At 42.8% G+C, this 21,788-nt stretch overlaps 1 protein-coding gene across 1 annotated transcript in view; it reads left to right on the forward strand.

Annotated features, from left to right (window-relative positions):
* The window catches only part of TMTC1 (transmembrane O-mannosyltransferase targeting cadherins 1), a 246,580-nt gene that overhangs the window by 210,895 nt on the left and 13,897 nt on the right, over nucleotides 1-21,788 (forward strand). Inside the window, exon 14 of the mRNA XM_060245730.1 lies at nucleotides 15,603-15,705. Coding sequence (XP_060101713.1) covers nucleotides 15,603-15,705 — 103 coding nt within the window. The remainder of the gene's footprint in view (nucleotides 1-15,602; nucleotides 15,706-21,788) is intronic.

Genomic DNA, 21,788 nt, shown 5'->3' on the forward strand with positions numbered 1-21,788 from the left:
CTAGCGTTACGTTTAATTGTCTTGCTGCTGGAAGAAGCATGCTCGTAATTAGGGCTGAGTGCATTTTGTGCAGGAGAAATACTGACAAAAGAAGCAGAATGACACCTTAATAACAAAACTGAATTATAATAGTAATGATATTTAATGATACATAATAATAAAGGAAAAAGAGAAAGGGGGGAATGAGCAGTTCACAAAGGCTGATAGTATGCCTATGGAATTATATTATTGCTTATGTTTAGATTTCAGAAACCAATAAACAGTGACCATTCTCTCCACAGACCCGTCTCTAGGGACAAATCTATTCCTTTGGTCCCTAAAAGTGTGAGTTAATTTAGTTATTAAAGCTATATTCCAAATCCATTTCAACCAATCAGAAATAGTTGGATTACTTCCCCTCCCCCTTCCCCCCCCCCCCCCCCGACTAAAAGCAATATTTAATTTAGTAGTCAATAAGATTACTGCTAACTCTAAATCTGCACTTAACACAATGCCTTTCGGGTAATGTAACTGACTAAAGCTTAATTCCAAAGGAATATCATAATATAATATCTCCTTTTAAAATTTTGGAAATCTGTATTCACAGTTTCTTTTATTTTGAATACTTTCCCCTGATCAAATGCACTCAACATGAACATCATCACTGACAGCTGTCTTTTATGCTGGTGTAAATATGGGCTTTAAAAACCTGTTTAAGAAATTGGAAGCAAATTTGTGTCAAGGTAGTTGCAATTCTGGGCCTGGATTGTACATACTCATTTTCATATTTCACCTTTATTTTTAACTTGTTTATACCAGGGGTGGCAAAACTGTGGCTTGGGTGCCAAATGTGGCTCTTTCACACATATTGTGTGGTTCTCAAAGCCCCCACAGCCTCATCAGCTGGCAGCTTGGAGAATGCATTTAAAGTTCCTTCCTTCCTTCCTTCCTTCCTTCCTTCCTTCCTTCCTTCCTTCCTTCCTTCCTTCCTTCCTTCCTTCCTTCCTTCCTTCCTTCCTCCCTCCCTCCCTCCCTCCCTCCTGCGGCTCTCAAGTACTGGAAGTGCACAGTGTTCACGTCTTGCAGCTCTCAAATAGCTGATGTTTATTCTATCTGGTTCTTTCATTAAGCAAGTTTGGCCACCCCTGGTTTATACATTGTGTGTTTTGTTTTTACCAGCCAAGGAGCTGTTCAGGTTGACTACTGCAAAAAAAAAATTTTTTTGTATATTAAGGGAAAATTTTAACCACACTGGTCTTCCCTCTTTACAGAAATCCAAACCAAATGAACACACCCACACCCCTAAATACAATAAACTCCTCATTTCACTTGGTACCGCTCACTCATGGGCTAACTCATGGGCCATGCCAAGGCTTAAATACCTGCAAACAGGAAGGGAAGAGGAAGCTCAGTTTCAATGTTTTGCAGTTGACAGAGATGTTCCTAAGAATTCACTTTCCTTGCTGGTATGATAGCGTTTTGTTTTCTAAAGCTGTCTGCCAAACACCTTATAGATGCAGTAGATTCTGGGTCTGAGCATCGGTTCCCTTGTTGTACATACACCATAATAAAGGATGTGATATTTGATATGGTGTGCAGGATTGAGAGTTCATATCTGTTTCCTGCAATTATTCCCTTTCAAAACGGGAGAGGAAAGGGGGATCTTGGGGATCTTCACTAAGGTTCCTCCTTAACCGTGATTTTGCAGTCCCATTCTAAATCTTGTTACAAACCATGGCTAAAATGGAAACTATCTACAGTAAAGCCAGATCACTGCAGGTTCTCTCAGTATGTCAGCGGCTGTCACACCTTTGTACCAGTGTGTGTGTGTGTGTGTGTGTGTGTGTAGCTCTCCCTCATCATTCCTCAGTAGGAGCACTTGCACCATTTTGCAAACAACTGATGTGAAACATTACTAAATCAGCTCTGAAATCTTTTCACTTCCTTGTTCTTGTAAAAGGCAAATGAAGTTTTTGAAATGGGGAGAAGCGCTATTCTTTATGTTATTAAAATGCTATCATACCGCCTTATTCTCATTCCTTGGGGGGATGATTTTTAAAGGGCCTGGGTTCATAAGCCTAGATAGAAACCACCACAAGGGCTGTTGGGAGAAAAAAAACTAGAACTTTGCCTTTTGATGCTGGTTTTCTTTATCTACAGGCATAGAGTGGAAAACTCTCTGCATGCTAATTTCTCCCCCTGCTTTGCCACTGAAGTATGGATAAGCTCCTACATTGAACCAGCTCCAGAAAAATAAATGAAATTAATTGCTCTCAGTGACATGTGGTTTAAACAGTATGGATTTTCAGTAGCATGGAACACTGGTCAAAAGGCCATTTAGAGCAATAACTAATATAGAGTCAAAGAAGCTGTGAGTCAAAAGCAATTGCCCCTTAGAAGCTATAACCTTCTTTGCTGCTGAGATTAAAGAAAACCCATAAGAAAGGTTCATCATTGATCTGAACAGCTCCTTCAGGCAGTATCTTATGCATGGAAGCAATTTTTAAAGTCTGTAGAGAATAAGTGGATGTTATGGTCTGGGACCATCTTGACCAGATGACCAAAACAGATCCTCATATTGTTAGCTCATGGATTCCTTACAAATGCTTCGTTTTATTAAAAGAACAATCCAGCTGTGGTTGCACCCACATGGAGGTGTTGCATGTGATTCAACAGGAATTTGTGTACCTACGAACATCTGGAACTGCTGCCCCCGCTGAAGATCCAGATGAGCTTTCTATTTCTTCTTTGCCAAATGAGGATGCCATCAGTAACTGCTAGAACTAAAACACTTGCAGTGGTTATTTTTAGTTAAACCTCATATTCTGGAAGTATGGATTTTTTCTTCCTGAATCCTAGTATTCATGGGTAAGAGAATTCCTAGATGGTGGTGACTGTGCTTATGTTCCATGTTGAGAACATTTTCTTGCTAGAGAGGTAGAAATTTGGAGAGGTGCTATGAGGCACTGATCCCCTGGTAGCCATTCCATGATAGTCTGAATACTTTAAACTCCCTGCATCCTGACAAATCTGTAAGATTCGAAGTTAAATGACTGCAGTCTCTTTAAATGCCTTCTCCAAGATGGGCCTGAATAAAAGCCAAATACAGGCTTTTATTTAGGCTCAGCTGTATGGGTAACTGAATCAAATTAGAGAAGTGTTCAGCAGAATAAATTCCCCCCAGAAACCAATAAGGTATTTTTTGGGGTATTTATTCAGTTTGGTTTACACCAGAATTACACACCTAAGTGTGATGTGACAAGAAAGAAGGCAAATGTGATCTTAGGGTATATCAACAGATGCATCATGTCTAGGACACAAGATGTGATAGTAGCATTATATACTGCACTGGTCAGGCTCCACTTGGCATAGTGGTATCCAGTTCTGGAGGTCTTTTTGTAGGAAGGACTTGGAAACTTTAGAGGGGGAGCAAAGGAGAACAATGGGGATGGTTAGTGTTTTGGAGACTAAACCTTAGGAACAGTGGGAAAATTTTCTCAGCCTGGAAAAGGGGATTATGATTACCCTTTTTAAGGATCTGAAGGAGGGTAAGGTGCTATTTCAGTTGGTGGCAGAGGATGAGATGCATAATAATGGGTTTAAATTATGGGTGAGGTGATACTGGTAGGCTATTAGGAAAAACTTTTTAACAATAAGAGCAGTTCATTGGTAGAATTCATTTCCCAAGGATGTTGTGGATTCTCCCTCCTTGGAGTTGTTCAAGTGGAAATTGGATATTTATTTGTAAGGAATATTTTAGGTCATCCTGCATGACCCAGTGGGTTGGACTGGGTGGTCTTCAGGCCCCTTCCAACTTTTTAATTCTGTAATTCTGTGACTGTTGCTATACTTTACTTGTCCTCCAGGATTTCTTGAAGATGATACAGGTTCTGACAGTACATTAGCAATTTCCTTTAGTATTGTAGAATTCCATCCATCTGGCCATTTAGACTTGAACCCATTTAACTTAACTAGGTATTCCCTGACCTGCTCATTACCAAACTTGAGCTGCCATCCAGCATCTTCATTGTTCACACTATTTTTGTGAGGTCACACACAGTTCCCTTTTTGGAAGGAGTAGCCAAACAGGGGTTGAAGTTGTTTCACCTTCTCTTTTCTCATGTCAGCTCTTCAGCTTTCTCATTAAAAAGCAGGCTGTGTTTTCTTCCTTTCCCTCTTACTTCAAGCAAGCCTGAAAAATTCCCATTTGGTGTTCTGGGCATCCCTTACCAGCCTCAGCTCAGTTTTAAGCTTTGGCTTTCTTGACGGTGGGACTGCAGGTTAGGTTTGCTCATCCATAGGCATCTCTGTAGGCCCGACCCTCCTTCAATTTCCTAAACATTATATGGCAATAACTCACTGGATGCCTAAAGCCTGCCTGTTCATGCAGTTGATTATATCTAGGGTTATTTTGTTATGCTTTGGGCAGGTGTGGCTGGGCACAGACAGGCAGCTTCGGGTGCACTGGAGGCGCCCCAGACTGTGCCACCCCAAACTGGAGTGGACAAAGAGCAATCAGAAGCTGCTGCACAAGGCTCCTGTATCTTGCATGAGAGGTGCTTCAGCACAGTCAGTTGTTGAGAGTCAGTTGAGAGAGCCAATTTGGTGTAGTGGTTAAGTGCTTGGACTCTTTATCCGGGAGAACCGGGTTTGACACCCCACTCCTCCACTTACAGCTGCTGGAACGGCCTTGGGTTAGCCATAGCTATCGCAGGAGTTGTCCTTGAAAGGGGCAGCTGCTGCGAGAGCGCTCTCGGCCGCACCCACCTCAGAGGGTGTCTGTTGTGGGGGAAGAAAATATAGGAGATTGCAAGTCGCTCTGAGTCTCTGATTCCGAGAGAAGGACGGGGTATAAATCTGCAGTCTTCTTCTTCTTGAGCACCATCTCCTTAGTGTGGTTTGAGTTTCTTTTGTTCCTTTCATTTTTTTAGTGGCAATGTGCTCCTGTGCCCATGTGCCTAGGGCAGGTTTTTTTTTTAAAGAATATTGGTGAGTGCCTAGAGCAGATTGGTGGGTTTACACCCTCAATCCGCCTTCCTTGTGCTCTCCAATGTTCAGATGTCTGGAAAGGTGGATGGTGTGTGGCAAAAGAATTTTGGTTTTAAAACAGTTTTATTTGTAACATATGGTAATAAATCTATATTTTACATCTTTTTAAAAAAACTTCTTTTATCTACCCCATATATTACTTTCTACACACCTCTCCCCCTGTTACTTGACCCCTGCCGGTGTTATTTACTTAAAATGCAAATATTTAAAGGTACCCTTAACTATTAAAACAAAAATTTATATTCTTCTTTTTAAAACTTAATCATTATCAAAGATTGTCCAATGTCCTTTTATTTTCCACTCTCTTTCTACATATCTTTTAAACTTTTTCCAATCCGTCTTAAAAACTTCTAAATCATAGTCTCTTAATATTCTTGTTAATTTGTCCATTTCACTCCATGTCATAACTTTTTTAATCCAATCCCATTTCTCTGGTATTTTTTCTTGCTTCCACAACTGCGCATATAATGTCCTAGTGGCTGAGAGCAAGTACCAGATTAAAGTTCTATCTTCTTTTGGAAATTTTTCCATTTGTTATCCCAACAGAAAAGTCTCTGCAACTTTGTTAAACTCATATCCCAAAATCTTAGAAATCTCTTGCTGAATCATCTGCCAAAACATTTTAACTCTTTCACTTTGTATTTGTAATAATTGATTATATGACAACCACTTTTCTTCGCCTATTTCAGCCGTTATTTTTATTACTTCAGCTGGCACGATCCATAACGATCTTCTCTCATCTCCATATTTCTTGTATTTAATCCATGTATTTAGCAAATTATTTCTTATATAATGGTGAGAGAAAAAAACGTCCATCTTCTTTTTTCCATAATACAAATAATCTCCATATTTCTTGTATTTAATCCATGTATTTAGCAAATTATTTCTTATATAATGATGAGAGAAAAAAAGTCCATCTTCTTTTTTCCATAATCCAAATTTATTTCCATGACCTTCCAACACTAAAAGTTTTTTGTTTAACAACGTTATCCATTCTTTCATCCACACTAAACAAACTGCTTCCTGATATAATTTTAAATTCGGTAGTTGAAACCCACCTCTCTCTTTTGCATCTGTCAAAATTTTCATTTTAATTCTTGGTTTCTTCCCAGCCCACACAAATTCTGAAATTTTTCTTCGCCATTTATCAAATTGTTTGCCATCCTTCACTATAGGAATAGTTTGAAACAAATACATTATTCTTGGTAAGATATTCATTTTAATTTCAGCTATTCTACCCAACAATGACTAGTTAAGCTTATTCCATTTAACATATCTTCATCCATTTTACGCCATAACTTCTCATAATTATTTTTAAACAGATCAATATTCACTGTTATCTCCACCCCTAGGTATTTTACCTTAGAGGTGACTTCACAACCAGTTAGTCTCTGTAATTCTTGTTGCTTGTTCATCTGCATATTTTTACACAGAATTTTTGATTTTTCTCTATTAATACAAAGTCCCGCCAACTCCCCATACTCTTGAATTTTAGCTAGCAACAAAGGTGTAACTTGTATGGGTTTTTCATTTATAAACATTATATCATCAGCAAAAGCTCTGTATTTGTAAGTAAATCCTTTTATTCTTAATCCTTCTGTTTCTTTTTCTTCTTGGATCTGCATCAGTAATATTTCAAGAGTCATTATAAACAACAATGGTGAAAGCGGACAGCCTTGTCTAGTACCTTTGCTAATTTTCATATCTTCTGTAAGATCTGTGTTTATACACAACCTTGCACTTTGTCCAGAATGTATTGATTTTATCATTCTTATAAAGTTTTCTCCCAGCTCCATTTTTTCCATTACTGCAAACATAAAGTCCCAATTTAAATTATCAAATGCTTTCTCTGCATCTGCAAAGAATAATGCTACTTCTTTTTCTGGATGTCTTTCATAATATTCTACAATATTTACAACAGTTCTAATATTGTCTCTTATTTGTCTTTTGGGAAGAAATCCTGCTTGATCTTCCTTTATAAAGTTTATCAAATGTTGTTTAAGCCATTCTGCCAAGATTCTTGTAAATATTTTATAGTCATTATTTAATAGCGAAATTGGTCTATAATTTTTTTTATGTTCGTGACATCTCTATCTTCCTTAGGTATCAACGAAATAACAGCTTCGTTCCATGTGTTTGGTACTTTCCCTTTTATTCTTATCATATTCATCAACTTCTGCAATTTTGGTATTAACTCATCTTTAAAAGTTTTAAAATATATAGCTATATATCCATCTGGCCCAGGTGCTTTTCCATTCTGCATTGCGTTAATTGCTGCTTCAATTTCTATTTTTTCAATTGGATCATTCAAAACTTTTTGCATATTTTCAGTTAAGGGCTCTATTTTTATCTTTTGTAAATACTCATCCATCTTCTCTTTCTTTATTTTAACACCTTTAAACAATTTGGCATAGTATTTAAAAAATTCTCTTTTTATTCCCTCTTGAGTAACCACTTCTTTTCCATCTACCACAATTCTGTTAATAATTCTATTTTCTCTCTTTTTCTTCAATTGCCAAGCCAAATACTTTCCCGGTTTATTTGCTCCCTCAAAGGATTTCTGCTGAAGTCTTTTCAAACTCCATTCCACTTCTTTATTTAACAAATGTCTCAATTGAGTTTGTAATATTGTAATTTCCCTTAAAATTTTCTTTTTCCCTGGCCTTTTTCTCAACTCCCCTTCCTTTTTCTTTATTTTATTTTGAATGCCCAACAACTGTTTTTCTTTTACTTTCTTATCTTTATTATTCAAAGTAATCAACATTCCTCTCATTACTGCTTTATAGGCATCCCAAACCATCTGAAAGTCAATATCCTCTTTGTCATTCACTTGGAAAAAAGCTTTAGTTTCATTTTCTAGGTATGTCACTCTTTCTTTATTCTGTAGCAAATCTTCATTCAATCTCCATCTTCTCACCTTCTTGGACAATTTTGTAATCCACATTATTGGGTTATGATCAGCACCAATTTTAGGTAAAATCTCTATTTTCCTTGTTATAAGACCTAAATCTTTAGTTCCCCACAACATGTCAATTCTAGAAAAAGTTTTGTGTCTTGCAGAAAAGAAAGTATAGTCCCGAACTTCAGGGTTTAATTTCCTCCATATATCTTCCAGATTTCCTTGTTTAACCAGTTCAAAAAAAGACTTTGGCAATTTTCCTTCTTTACTATTATTTTTTTTCCCCTAACGACCTGTCCATTAAAATCCCCCATTATCAAAACTTGGTCATGTGTCAATTCATCAAGCTGTTGTATAATGTCTTTTAAAAAAGCATCCTTTGCACCATTAGGCAAAAGAATTTTGAACCACCTCAGAGCCGCCAGAGGATGGGGTGAGTACGGGAGCTGGACGGGCGGCAGATGTGCACATTTGAACTTGATTTTTTAATCGATCTGCAAGCTGTCCCTGTGTCAGCTTGAACTGCTGGTCTGGCTGCAGCCTAAGAGTTGTTCAAAGGGAGGTAGCTTTAAGAATAAATGTAACCAATGTTTCCTCTAAGCTGAATCAGTGTGAGCTAATTTTTTAGCCTCTCACAGTTTTTAGCCTCTCACACCTTTTTGTCTTAGCTCAGGAAAAATGGCCCCAGAGCAAACTAATTTATGCAGTAGCTCCTAACTTTAATGCCAGCAGCTCACAAAGTTGAATTTTTGCTCACAAGACTCCACAGCTAAAAGGGAGTACTGGAGGTAACTATCTGTGAATGGGAGCATATGAGCTCCAGTATTCCAAGTGAAAGGAAGCACAGCCCAGTACTCCTGTTACTGTAGAAGGTGCTGCAATGCAGTTCTTTCTCACCAGGTAAAATAACATGGTAACAAGTCACAGAGAGGATGCCCATGTTGCAAAAGGTTTTTGTTGTTGTTCAGTCACACAGTCGAGTCTGACTCTTTGCGACAAAGTCATGCCAGGCACTTCTGTCTTCCACCATCCTCCGAAGTCTGCTCAAATCCGTGTTTGTTACATCAGTAATGCTCTCCAGCCATCTCATCTTTTGCCGTCCCCTTCTTCTTTTGCCTTCTGTCTTTCCTAGCATCTGGGGAAAGCTCTCCAGGAAGTGCTCCCTTCTCATTTGGTGACCAAAGTATTTGAGCTTCAGCTTCAGCATCTGACCTTCCAGGGAACAGTCTGGGTTGATTTCCCTTAGGACTAACTGATTTGATCTTCTTGTAGGCCAAGGGACTCTCAAGATTCTTCTCCAGCACCACAGCTCAAAAGCATCTATTCTTCTGCACTCGGCCTTCCTTATGGTCTGGCTCTCACAGCCATACATTACTACTGGGACTACCATCGCTTTGACTATACAGACTTTTGTTGGCCGGGTGATGTCTCTACTTTGTATTATACTGCCCAGGTTTATTGTATTGCAAAAGGTACAGAATGGGAAAAAGCTGTGCCACCTCAGTTCCCATGCTAGAGTCATGCGCACACTAGGCCAAAGTGCTGCAAGTTACACTTACAGACACCTTCTAGCCATACTGATGAATTGCAGGTTCTGGATATATTTTTATTACAGTTCTTTAGGGGATGGAACTTGCCTCAGTTGGTCCTGCACAGCACGTTTTCCCTGGGAATCTAAAATGAGCGCTGATGTTCCTTTGCTCCAGGAGTTGTAAAAGGGGCACTTAAGATTAATGTTTCATGCTCACAGAAGTTGGGCTGTAAGTCAGCGTAATTACCCTGTCCTCCTCTTGAAAGGTGATTTTCCAAACTGCAGCAGACTTAGAAGAAGAGAATGCTTACACAAAACAGCATTCCAGTGAACTTACTAAGACTGTGTTCTGCTGCTTTGGAAGACTTCGTGGCTTGGAAACTGGAGTCCCATTCTTGCAAACTGCACAGTACCATTGCGGCTTTCAGACTTAACTTCAAAAACCCATCTGTTTGGGAAAGTTTATGATATCAAATGATGGGGATTCAGCACTTGATTCAATAGTACAGGGGGGATTAGCCCATCAGTCTTGTGTCAGGTTGCCCAGATTGATGCTACAATCATGAGGGGCCTTTTCTGATGAAATGCTGCTCTGGGAAAGACACCTGAGAGGTTGCTGTAGGTGTCTTGAACTGAAGTGTTACAGCAGACTAATGCTGGTTCCTGTGAGCAATCGGATGATTTAGACAGAAGAGGAGAAGAGGAGAGTCACTTTAGTGGCTTTGAGGCGTTTTACAGAACTTTCCCCAGAAAACACACCTGGAGGTCAACATTACAAAGTTTCCACAAATTATAACAACAAAAGCAAAGTTGGCAGGATCAGCCAGTAGGTTCCAGTACAGATGCAGAACCAAGTAGACAGGGAGATCATGGCCACTGAGGAAGGAAAACCCAGAGAAGCAAAAACGCGGCTAAATCCCATTCCTCTGAACAAGTCACGAATAACAGGTTGTTTCTGGGGCCTGAAATGGGAATCTTGTTATCGAACAATGGGGTTATCCTAGTGAACTCTAAAGACTGTGCTTACATCCCAGAGCAAAGAGGGCAACAGGGTTGTGTAAATCAATCCCTGTGGTTAGCATGCAGTCTGATAGGCTGAGGCAAGTGTAATGGCTAAAAGGCTGGCCTTCTGCCCTTGCCTAGACCAGGGGTAGGGAACGTTGGCTTTCCAGATGTTTTTTGGCTACAACTCCCATCAGCCCCAGCCATTGGCCATGCTGGCTGGGGCTGATAGGAGTTGTAGGCAAAAAACATCTGGAGAGCCAACGTTCCCTACCTCTGGCCTAGACCATGGAGAACTTCAGCCTATACACAACAGGCCCTCTTCTCAGCTCTTTGCCCCTTCCCTTTCCCCTTCCTCCAGGTTTGGCTCTTGCTTAATAACAAACAACCCACACTGGAAAACAGGAACAGTCCTAGTCTGGTTTCTGCTACAGCCATTCAGGAATCCAGTATAGTCCTGACAGTCATACATTCAGCCCCAAAGTGAAGAGCAGGACACGTGGTTTCCACGGTTACTTGACTTTAAAAAGAGCAAGTAATAAAGGAGCTTCTGGGCTCCATTCCCCCATAAAATGGGATGGCATAGTGAAGAGAAGAGCCCAGGTCTCTTGTAGTAGTTGTCAGCTGAGGCAAGACACTCCTCGTTGCCCATTTGTAAGGTTTTACCCAAGTTCAGTCATGAGGCTCCGTCGGTTGGGTCAAAAAAAGCTTTAATGATGAGGCTCGAAGCAAACATTAATGGCATGCATAGCAAAACCTGGTCTTGCCAGACTGAAGTGAATTGGCAGATCTTTAACACTTACAGGTCACAACATAACGGCTCTCCTTTGCCCACACCCTCAAAAAGTCTTTTGAAGTAATATAAAGTCCTTCCCCAGGCCTCAGTATTACCCCCCATCAAGGTCACATTCCACATACTCTTCCCAATTCAGTTGGTTCCTATCAGCGTTGCCCAGGGAGACTAGATTAGAGTTGTCTCCCTGTGCTCCTCTCCCACCTGCAGGCCTGGAACATGTCACTACACACAAAGTATTAAATTGCTAAAGATATCAATGGGGGTTAGTATTCATGGATACAATCACAGTATCCAGTTAGTATGCATAATGATAATAAATGCATGATCATAAATGCATGATCATGATGGATCATTGATGACCAAGGATAATAATACCAGCAAAACAAACCGCAGTACCATCCCAAGCTATAACTGTCAGGAACTTGTTCCTGACACCATTGAGAACAGTAGATCTATCCAGGGTAGAATTCTAGCAGGAGCTGCTTTGCATATTAGACCACACACCCCTGATGTAGCCAATCCTGGAGGACTGGCTACATCAGGGGTGTGTGGCCTAATATGCAAAGGAGCTCTTGCTAGAATTCCACCCCTGTTTTTATCATGTAGTAGTGATTCTGTGGTTTCTATAACAGTGCCATGCAAATCCAGGATTTGCTTTCTGACACAGGATTCTACATCTTGAGACTCCCTGCCCCCCCAAGTAGGTTTCTTATCTCTGTGGATACAAAGAGAATCCTGAAAATGTGTGCTGTACATGGTAGAATTTTGGGAGCCAGAAGAGTCTGAGAAGAATTCCCAGTAGCCATAAGAACATAAGAGAAGCCATGGTGGATCAGGCCAATGGCCCATCCAGTCCAACACTCTGTGTCACACAGTGGCCAAAAAAAAATTATATATATATACACGCACACACACACACACATATATACACACTGTGGCTAATAGCCACTGATGGACCTCTGCTCCATATTTTTATCTAACCCCCTCTTGAAGCTGTCTATGCTTGTGCCTTGTTCTAGCCCTTAGGACAGGAAAGGTTTTGAATCCTATCAGCTTTTCCACTATTCTGGGGAACCACAAGACCCACATAGGCAATGTGTGGAGGCTGCAGTGTGCTGTGTACCTCTGGTCTTTTGGATCCTATTGCCTTTTCCAGAGGTTGGAGAGACAGTCTTGCCCAGTTTCCCTCCCTTCTGGAGCCTGTGCCCAGCACAGCTTTTTGCCTATGTGGGTCTTGTGGTTCCCCAGAATAGTGGAAAAGTTGATAGGATTCAAAACCTTTCCTGTCCTAAGGGCTAGAACAAGGCACAATAAATAATATGAAGGATATATAAGCAGTTATGTTTAATTTTCAAAATTCAAGTAGTAAACTTCAGGATAATAATATTAAGTACATCACATACTATCTCCAGGATATATGCACCCAACCTGGGAAATCTTTTCTATGGACTCAGTTTGCTTTCCAACATACATTTTAAGAAATACCGTATTGTTTGTCTCTCTGGAAAAGACTGTAATCCATCACTGTTGAGGAACTTTAAGACAAGGGCACCATACCAAAGAGAGTCATATGAAGATTCCTTGCACAGCACCTGCCCGTGTATTTTCTATCTAGACTATCAGTTGCCTGTTTTCTTTTCCTGGATATTCAGTAGCATCCCTCTAAAGCAGGGGTGTCAAACATGCAGTTTGGGGGCCGAATCAGGCCCAAGGAGGACTGCTATCAGGCCCCTGAACAACTGGCTGTCATCTGCTTCCTTATCCCTCTCTCTTAGTTTCTTCTGCATCACAGCTTGCTTTGCAAGGCTTGCTCAATTGCATAGGAGCTACAGAGCAAAACCTTAATTTTCTCCATTGGCTGAGGCTCCTCCCTTGGGGAGGAAGGGAGGAGGAATAGCTTTCAAAGGCGTTGGGAAATGCCCCTCTGCGAGGGATCTATTTATGATGTCCCGTAAAGGACATCTGAGCTCCCTCTGGCAAGATTTAATCAGCCAAGAGGGGCACGGATCCAAATCACATGTTGTTGGGCGAGCAGCGGAGAGGATCCCATCGACTTCCTCCAGGTTGAGCGGATCGAAGCGATCCAGAACCAAACCCGAAGACAGGCACGGAGCCTCAATTTCACTCACTGTTTCCAAGGTGGTAGGCAGGTCTTGGCGGAGCAATGAGATTTTATCCGCAAAATATTTCGCATATGCCTCACAGCCGATCTCCAATTCTCTAATGTTTGGTTTGCCTTGTGGCAATGTTATAAGATCCCCAATTATTCTAAACAATTGTGCTGGGCGCGAATTTGCAGATGCAATCTTGGTTGCAAAGTAGTTTTTCTTTGCAGCCTTGACTGCCATCTCATAAGACTTCATAAACGTTCTGTAGGATGTTCTCATTGCTTCGTCCCGAGTATGTCTCCACTGCCTCTCTAGTCGTCTGAGCCCTTGTTTGAGCTGGCGCAATTCCGAGGTGTACCATGGTGCCAGTCTCGTACGAGGGCGCCGAGGGCGCCGAGGTGCTATTTCGTCGATGGCCCTGGTTCCGGGTCCATCAGGCTCCGGGGGCGAGCCAAAATAGGCTCTCCGCCCATACAGGGTTGGTGTGGCGTCCCCACACGGGCCTTAAGGGCTAGGTGATCCGACCATGGTACCGCTTCTACCGCGATATCACTCACCAAAATCCCGGACGCAAAGATCAGGTCTAGTGTGTGACCGGCTTGATGCGTGGGAGTCGTAACAAGTTGAGAGAGCCCCAGTGTCGCCATGGAAGACACTAGGTCCATCGCCTGAGTGGAGGCCGTGTCATCAGCATGGACGTTGAAGTCACCCAAGATCATAAGCCTCGGGAACCTCGATGCCCAGCCTGCCACTGCCTCCAATAGTGATGGTAAGGCGCTGGTTGGTGCGTTAGGCGGACGGTACACCAACCAGAGTGCCAACCCCTCTCCGGCATCCCACGCTAAACCGGCACATTCAATACCTTCAATCCTTGGGTCCGGGAGGGCCCAAAAGGAGTAATCCTCCCGTATGAGTAACGCCACTCCTCCCCCCCGCCCGCTGATCCGTGATTGGTGAAAGACCGAGTATCCGGGGGGGGGCATTTGGGAGAGTGCTACTGTCTCCCCGTCCCTCACCCAGGTCTCGGTCACACAAGCCAGGTCCACGTCCTGCTGGAGCAAAAACTCCCTCAGGGTCGCGGTCTTGTTATTTATGGACCTGGCGTTGCATAACACCAATGACAGAGGCAAGCAATTCCTCTTGGTCCCACTACCTGCCACCGTTGGGATGGGAAGTAGACTGGAAGGCGGCCGAGCCCCTTTTTGTCTCTGTCTCCTTCCTTTATATAACTGTCTACTCCCACCGTCATACCTTCCTCTCCCCAGGAGCACTGGAATCCCTTGGCCGGACATTGCGGCTGCACTAAGTAGAACTCTCAGATCTTACTTACCGATTATTTATGTTAATGTATGAGCTGTTGTTAGCCGCCCTGAGACGCCTAGGCGGGGAGGGCGGGATAGAAATAAAAGCTATTATTATTATTGCTTTCCCAGGCTCTCTCAATTGCACACCAAAGCTACTGAGCCAAACCTCTCTTCCTTCTATTGACTGAGGCTCCCCCCACCAGTCCCCGAAGAAGGAAGAAAAGAACCAGAGCTTCCTTTGCCCAGTTCTCTGGACCCCATGGGAGAAATACAAATAAAGGACCCTTAAGACCAATGACTGCTAACGTTTTAAGCATGTTTTAAGTTTGTGTGTGTATATATATATGTGTGTGTTTGTGTGTTTGTCTGTGTTCTTTATAAAATTTCTGTCTCTGCTACCTAATCTTAAATAGGTACACACATGGCCTGACATGGCTTGGCCCAACCAGACATGGCCCGGCCCTCATAACAAATGAGTTCGACACCCCTTCTCCAAAGTAAATGTGGTTCAAAGTGCAGCTGGCACTCCTGTTGGAGGAGAGGACTCCCTCCCATTCCCATCACTGTGTGGGATAGTTCTGTGTAGGCTCACCTTATAGCAAACTGGTGAATCTCCCTGTCTCCTGGGAACATTCTGCTTGCATTAATTTTATTTGTGCCCCTGTTCTTCTGCCAAGGAGGCTGGAGCAGCAGCAAGCCTGCTCAGTTTTCACTGTGCAGGACTGCTTTGCACCTAGTCTGGCTATTCATTGGGCCATCTGTGAGTACTGGAATTGCTCTGTCAGGGTTATTGCTGGCTTCTAGGGAGGGCACTGTGTGTGTGTCCATCTCCGTAAGCCAGCTGTTTCTGTGAAATAAATCAGTGCGTAGCCATTTATAGCAGGGCTGACTGTACTTTGAATAACTATATTTCCTAATTCTTTCTGTGTTTAAGGATCAATTAAAAGAAGCAGAGGAAGTATATCAAGCTGGAATAGAGAATTGCCCAGAGAGCTCAGATCTGCATAATAACTATGGGGTTTTCTTAGTGGATACCGGTAAGTAAAAAAGGAGACGGGTGGTTGTGTGCTGTATCTGGGTATTCTGGAAAAAGGGCTCTTGCAGCGCAATCCTCAGCAAAGCTACACCCTTTTAAGTCCATTGAAGTCAGTGAGCTTAGAAGGGTCTAACTCTGCTTAGGACTGTGCAGTTAGTTAGCTCTGTTTATTTGCAAAAACCATCTGAGGAGCCTGGGACTTCTGGAAGCTTTTTCACTGCGGTCAAGTAAAATCAAGACTGACCCAGGATTAAGTGTTCATAGCTGTTGCAAAGTGCTTCCCATTTCGCACAATGAGATTCATGAATAGATTTGCAATCTGATGCCGTCTCTCCCCTCCGTTCTACTGCTCTGCAAGTCATTTTCCCAGGGCTTTTTGGATAGAAAAAGCCCAGCAGGAATGTATTTGCATATTAGGCCACACTCCCTGACATCACCGTTGTTTCACAAAAAAGCCCAGCAGGCATTCATTAGCATATTAGGCCACACCCCCTGATACCACCATTGTTTTGCAAAAAAGCCCAGCAGGAATTCATTTGCATGTTAGTCCACAACCCCTGGCACCAAGCCAGCCAGAACTGCATTCCTGTGTGTTCCTGCTCCAAAAAAAGCCCTATATTTTCTCCTTTTCTTTTGGTCTTGAGTTGCCTTCACTGAATTGGCTTGGTGATTGGTTCCCACGTGACTTTATCAATGAAGTCACAGTATAATGTGATGCTGTCATGTCACATGCATCACTGCACCTGCCCAGATTAAACAGCAGGTGTGTCTTGCAGCAGTGAGGGAAGAGGTGTCCCACCTTCCTGTTAGCAGTTCAAGGCAGAAAATTCTATTTGGCATTTAATTTGGCTGCGCAGGAAATGCCAGCTTCAAATATTAATATTGAGTTTAGAGAGCCCTAAAACTCCCTTGAGTTAAGTAAATGAATAAATCCTGACTCCACTTCTAGACTGGCCAGTCACACTGCGTGCATTTGCAAAGATTTGCAATTAGCAGCGATATCCAGCCTGCACCTGTTTACCTTTTTTAATCCCCGCAAAGCTCTGCACTCCTTTCTCTCAGGGCCTTGCAGCGGCTACATACCATATCTTGACAGTAACACGGTACGGCCGCTCAAAGCTACAAATGCTCCAGCCACTTTCTCTCACTTTGCCACAGCTGCTCAGCAGCAGAGCGGCTCTCCAGCTTGGAGAGGGCAGGACGCAGCTGCTACGAAATAAATAAAGCTTTGCAAATAGGCACATTTTTGGCCAAATGGGAAAGTTGTGTGTGGAGTGGAAGAATGCTTTTTTCAGCAGTGCTGGTGAGTGCTCCACTCCGATGCTATTGACTCAGTTCTTGCTTCTGTGCCTTCTGTTCCTTGCCTGGCATACGCATAGTAGAAATGGTCACTTGGCGGAGTTTGAATAGTTGACCAACCAAGTGAGCTGCCCTTTTGCTTCCTGAGAGCCCCCCCCCCCAACCAGCATGAAACACTTGGCTGAGCAGTTGTCAGTGAAGCTTATGCAATTGCCTGGGCCTTCAGCTATTGTGCTCAGCATATCTCAGAGTTAAAATGGGGACAAAGTACGTGGAGTGCTTTGGGGAGAATCTTTTTAAAGGCCAGGCAGTGGCAGGGAAAGTCATTTTGGATTGCCAGTCTGTGGGCAATCTATTGTTCTTGTGCACTGTGTGTGTCTGGGGGAGATAAGTGGTGCCCTTTTACAAATTTATGTATCTTGTGTGTGTATGTGAACAATTGACAGGTCACAGCCAGTGTTCCCTCTAAGCTGCAGAGCAAAAATTCTACTTTGTGAGCTACTGGCATTAAAGTTGTGAGCTACTGAATAAATTATTTTGCTCTGGGGTCATCCTTCCTGAGCTAAGACAAAAATGTGTGAGCTGGAGGCTAAAAATCTGTGAGCTAGCTCACGCTAACTCGGCTTAGAGGAAACACTGGTTCACAGCTGACTTATTGTGGACCCAGCAAGGGGCTTTTCAAGGCAAGTGAATGTATCTTAACTCTGGCAAAATCCAGGCTTTTGCAAATGCTCTGGCTGAATTCAGTATCATGGGCACACGGGAGTTTGTTCATGTGCAGGAACTAAAATGGATTGTCTTGGGTTTATACAATCCCTTCTTCCTCCCCCATTCCTCCTGTCTCAGTGCACAGGTTCTTGCATTGAACCATTCTTGTTTTGCAATTGTTGTTTTCCTCTCCAAAGATCTTGGAGGAGATGAGAGATGAGAACACAGTCTTTACATTTTGAAGTAGAGAGGTAACCTTCTAAATGCACAAGACAAAAAAACAGACAAAAAAAACTAGATAAGCACGGAAATTGGCGGTTTTTATTCCATTTATGCAGTGAGATTATTTGTGTTATATCTAAAGTCAAGGATGTCAGAAACATGGGCTAGATACGAGGAAAATGTCCCTCACGCTGTTTTGCCCTCATACTGTCTTATATTTCCACCCACATTCCCCAAAGACACTTTTGACAGCACACGTGAAAAGCACAGCGGCTAAAATGCTGGGAATTGTGACAAATCTCTCTCTTGCCAGCTGACACGGCTGGGAGACCTGTTGTTTTCCACCCCCAGCCCTTTCAAACCGTCAATTAAGCTCTTGGAACAAGATAATTAAAATATTGTAATTTAAAAATCTAATGGGTCTTTAGTTCTCTCTATTTATTTGTCTTCTGAGCTTCATTCAGATGTCGTGTTAAGCTGACATTAAGCCGGGATGTGCGCAAAATTGGCATATTTCCATGTGCAGGCGCACACTTCCCCCCTTCCCTTCTTTCATAAAGCCAAAACCCCGGTTACCAGCAGCGTGCAAAAAATGCAGATGCCCGAGTTAAGCAGAGTTCGTCTCCCCTGAATTCTAAGCCTGGATAAAATCCACATTCCTGCATTCTTAAAAAAATATAGCTATCCACTACCGTAGCTTCAGGATTGCTTCTTTGTTTCCCATACATTTATGAGAGCTAGGTTCTTTCTAAGAACCAGTTTGGTGTAGTGGTTAAGTGTGCGAACTTTTATGTGGGAGAACCAGGTTTGATTCCCCACTCCTCCACTTGCACCTGCTGGAATGGCCTGGGATCAGCCATAGCTCTCACAGGAGTTGTCCTTGAAAGGGCAGGTGCTGTAAGAGCTCTCTCAGCCCCACCTGCCTCACAGGGTATCTGTTGTGTGTGTGTGAGGGGAAGTAAAGGAGATTGTGACCGCTCTGAGACTCTGAGATTCAGAGTATAGGGCGGGATATAAATCCAATATCATCACCATCTTCTTTCTAAAAGCAGAATTTTAAAACCATGATTCTTGTATATGAGAAGGGATGAGAAGAAGTCCCCCCATCCCTTGGAGATCTTCAAGAGGTGCTGCAGAGCTTGCTTGTTTGCAAGGGCTTTTGAGGAGGTTTAAATTGGCAGGCATCTGTGGTTTGTTGGTTTGCACTCGTTTTAACTGGAAACGGTTTTGAACTGTTATTGTAGGCTGCCTTGAACCACCTGGAAAAGAAGGGTATAAACGTTTCATCAAATAAATAAAGTCACCTGCAGCAGGATTAACTTTCATTTACTTTAAAGCTGGATTGTTGTTACTTGAGTACATCCAGGTCGGAAACAGAAAGTCCATTACGAACTATGTCCCAATAAAACGTCTCCCCAAATCTCAAATTATGATTATTGAATTTAAAAACTCCCAACCACTGGCTTCACGTGGGCCCAGCTAGAAACCTTTTGTCTTGTTCCTAGTGATGCCTGGGATTGATTGCAAATCTCTGGGGGCAAATTCTCTTCTTTCTTGGAAATAACAAAACATTGTCCCGACCTGAGTGTCCCAGGCTAGCGTGGATGCATCAGAGCTTGGAAGCTAAGCAGGGTCAGCCCTGATTAGTACTTGGATGGGAGACCACCAAGAAAGGCTGGGCTGCTATGCAGAGGAAGGCAATGGCAAACCACCTTTGCTCATCTGTTGTCCTGAAAACTCTTGATTGGTTTAAAGCCAGTTCTGCTCTACCTTTTCTCTTAGATGCTTCCAAGTATATGTTTCTCTCCAATGGGAATGCCAGAAAGCCCTGTTCTCTCCTCTATTTTATCTTCCCAATCACCACCCTGTGAGATAGGTTAAACCAGGGCTTTTTTGTAGCAGGAACTCCTTTGCATATTAGGCCACACCCCTCTGATGTAGCCAATCCTCCAAGAGCTAACAGGATCTACTGTAAGCACCAGGAGGATTGGCTACATCAGGGGCGTGTGGCCTACTATGCAAAAGAGTTCCTGCTGCAAAAAAAGCCCTAGGTTAAGCTGAAAGAGTGAGACTAACCAAAGGTAACCCTATGAGCATCTGTGGCAGAGTGAAGATTTGAACCCTCTGGATCTCTCAGAGCCTAGTCCAGCATTCTAACCCCTACACAGTGCTGGCTCTTAAACTGAGCGTTGCCTTATTCCACTGTTGTGTGTAACACTACTTGGAATGGGGATCCTCTGCTTGCCTGAAGACTTCCTCTCCAGAACAGGGTTAATCCACATAAAGTATTATTATACTTCCAGGAATATTGGATGTTACCAAGTTTACCATGAGATTTCTATGAGATGGCAAACTTTAGAATTATAGAATAATAGAACCAAAGAGTTGGAAGGGACCTCCAGGGCCACCCCTTCACAATGCAAGAACTTCACAAATACCTGCCCCCACACCACATATATCCCCAGTGACCCCTGCTCCATGCCCAGAAAATGGCAAAAACCTCCAGGATCCCTGGCCAAACGGGCTTAGAGAAAAATTGCTCCCTGACCCCAAAGTGTCAATAAGCATTTCCCTGAGCGTGTAAGAAAGGGTCACAAGAACTAAACACTGATGCAACCCATCCTGCCCTCCTTCTCATGATCTGCCTAATTCACAGAATCAGCATTGCTGTCAGATGGCCATCTAGCCTCTGGATAGTTTACAGGGGTGTTAAACTCATTTGTTATGAGGGCCGATTCTGGGCCGAGCCATGTTCAGCCCGTGTGTGTACCTGTTTAAGATCAGCTAGCAGAGATATAAATTTTATAAAGGACACAAACACAATTAAGGATTTTTTAAAAAACTTAAAAACTTGCTTAAAATATTAGCACTCACTGGTCTGAAAGATGCTTTCTTTGTATCCCTCCCATGGGATCCAGGGGACTGGGCAAAGCAAGCTTTAGCTCAGTAACTCTGCTGTACGATTGAGAGAGCCTGGCAAAGCAAGCTCTCCTTCCTCCCCAAGACAGGAGCCTCAGCCAGTTGAGAAAATAGCAAAGCAAGCTGTGCTGCAGAAGGAAGCAAGAGAAAGGGAAAAGGAATCAGGTGACAACCAGTTACTCGGGGCCCTGATAGCAACCCTCTGAGGGGCTGATTCGGCTCCCTGGATGCATGTTTGGCACCCCTGGTTTGTTACATGTTATGGCTGTATAGGAATTTGAATCCTGGCCTTTCCAATGCATTTACACATATGAAAATCAGGCCACTGGCCACAATATGGTGAGTTCAGGGGAGTTTTCCCATAGGAATGGCTTACAATAGAAATTAGGAAACGTGGAATTTAAGAGTACATTCTCTTGCTTCCTTCTGCAGCCCACCTTCAGAGCTTGTGAAAGAGCATAAGAAAGGTGATTTCCAGGGGTTAGTGGCCAAAGCCAGTTATGGATTGTTAGATCAGAATATGAACCTTGAAGGATGACTTGAAAGCCATGGGAAGCCAAAGCAGATGTTTGACTCCTGTTCTTGGGAATGTGGTCCCTGTACTTTGATGGGGAGGTCATTGCGGTCTCTATCAGTTCTGGACATACTTTAAGGACAGACTTCCTATGCAACACATTGCAGTAATCCAGCCTGGAGTTTGCAATGAATAAAATATTGTCCATGTCGCTTGAATAATGGAGCGCTGCTGCCATATGTTAATGTGAAACGGCTGAAAGTTTATAATGAAGATAACAGCACTTCAAGAGTCTCTCCCCCCCCGCCCCCCCTGGCAACTCTTAAACTTTGGTTATTTTTAACCTTGACATGTTTATTTGCATTTTACGCACAGATTATGTATGCATGCTGCTGTGGGAGATGTTTCCACGTGACAGGCGG

Source organism: Heteronotia binoei, chromosome 8 (assembly GCF_032191835.1).
Source record: "Heteronotia binoei isolate CCM8104 ecotype False Entrance Well chromosome 8, APGP_CSIRO_Hbin_v1, whole genome shotgun sequence".
Classification (NCBI taxonomy): domain Eukaryota; kingdom Metazoa; phylum Chordata; class Lepidosauria; order Squamata; family Gekkonidae; genus Heteronotia; species Heteronotia binoei.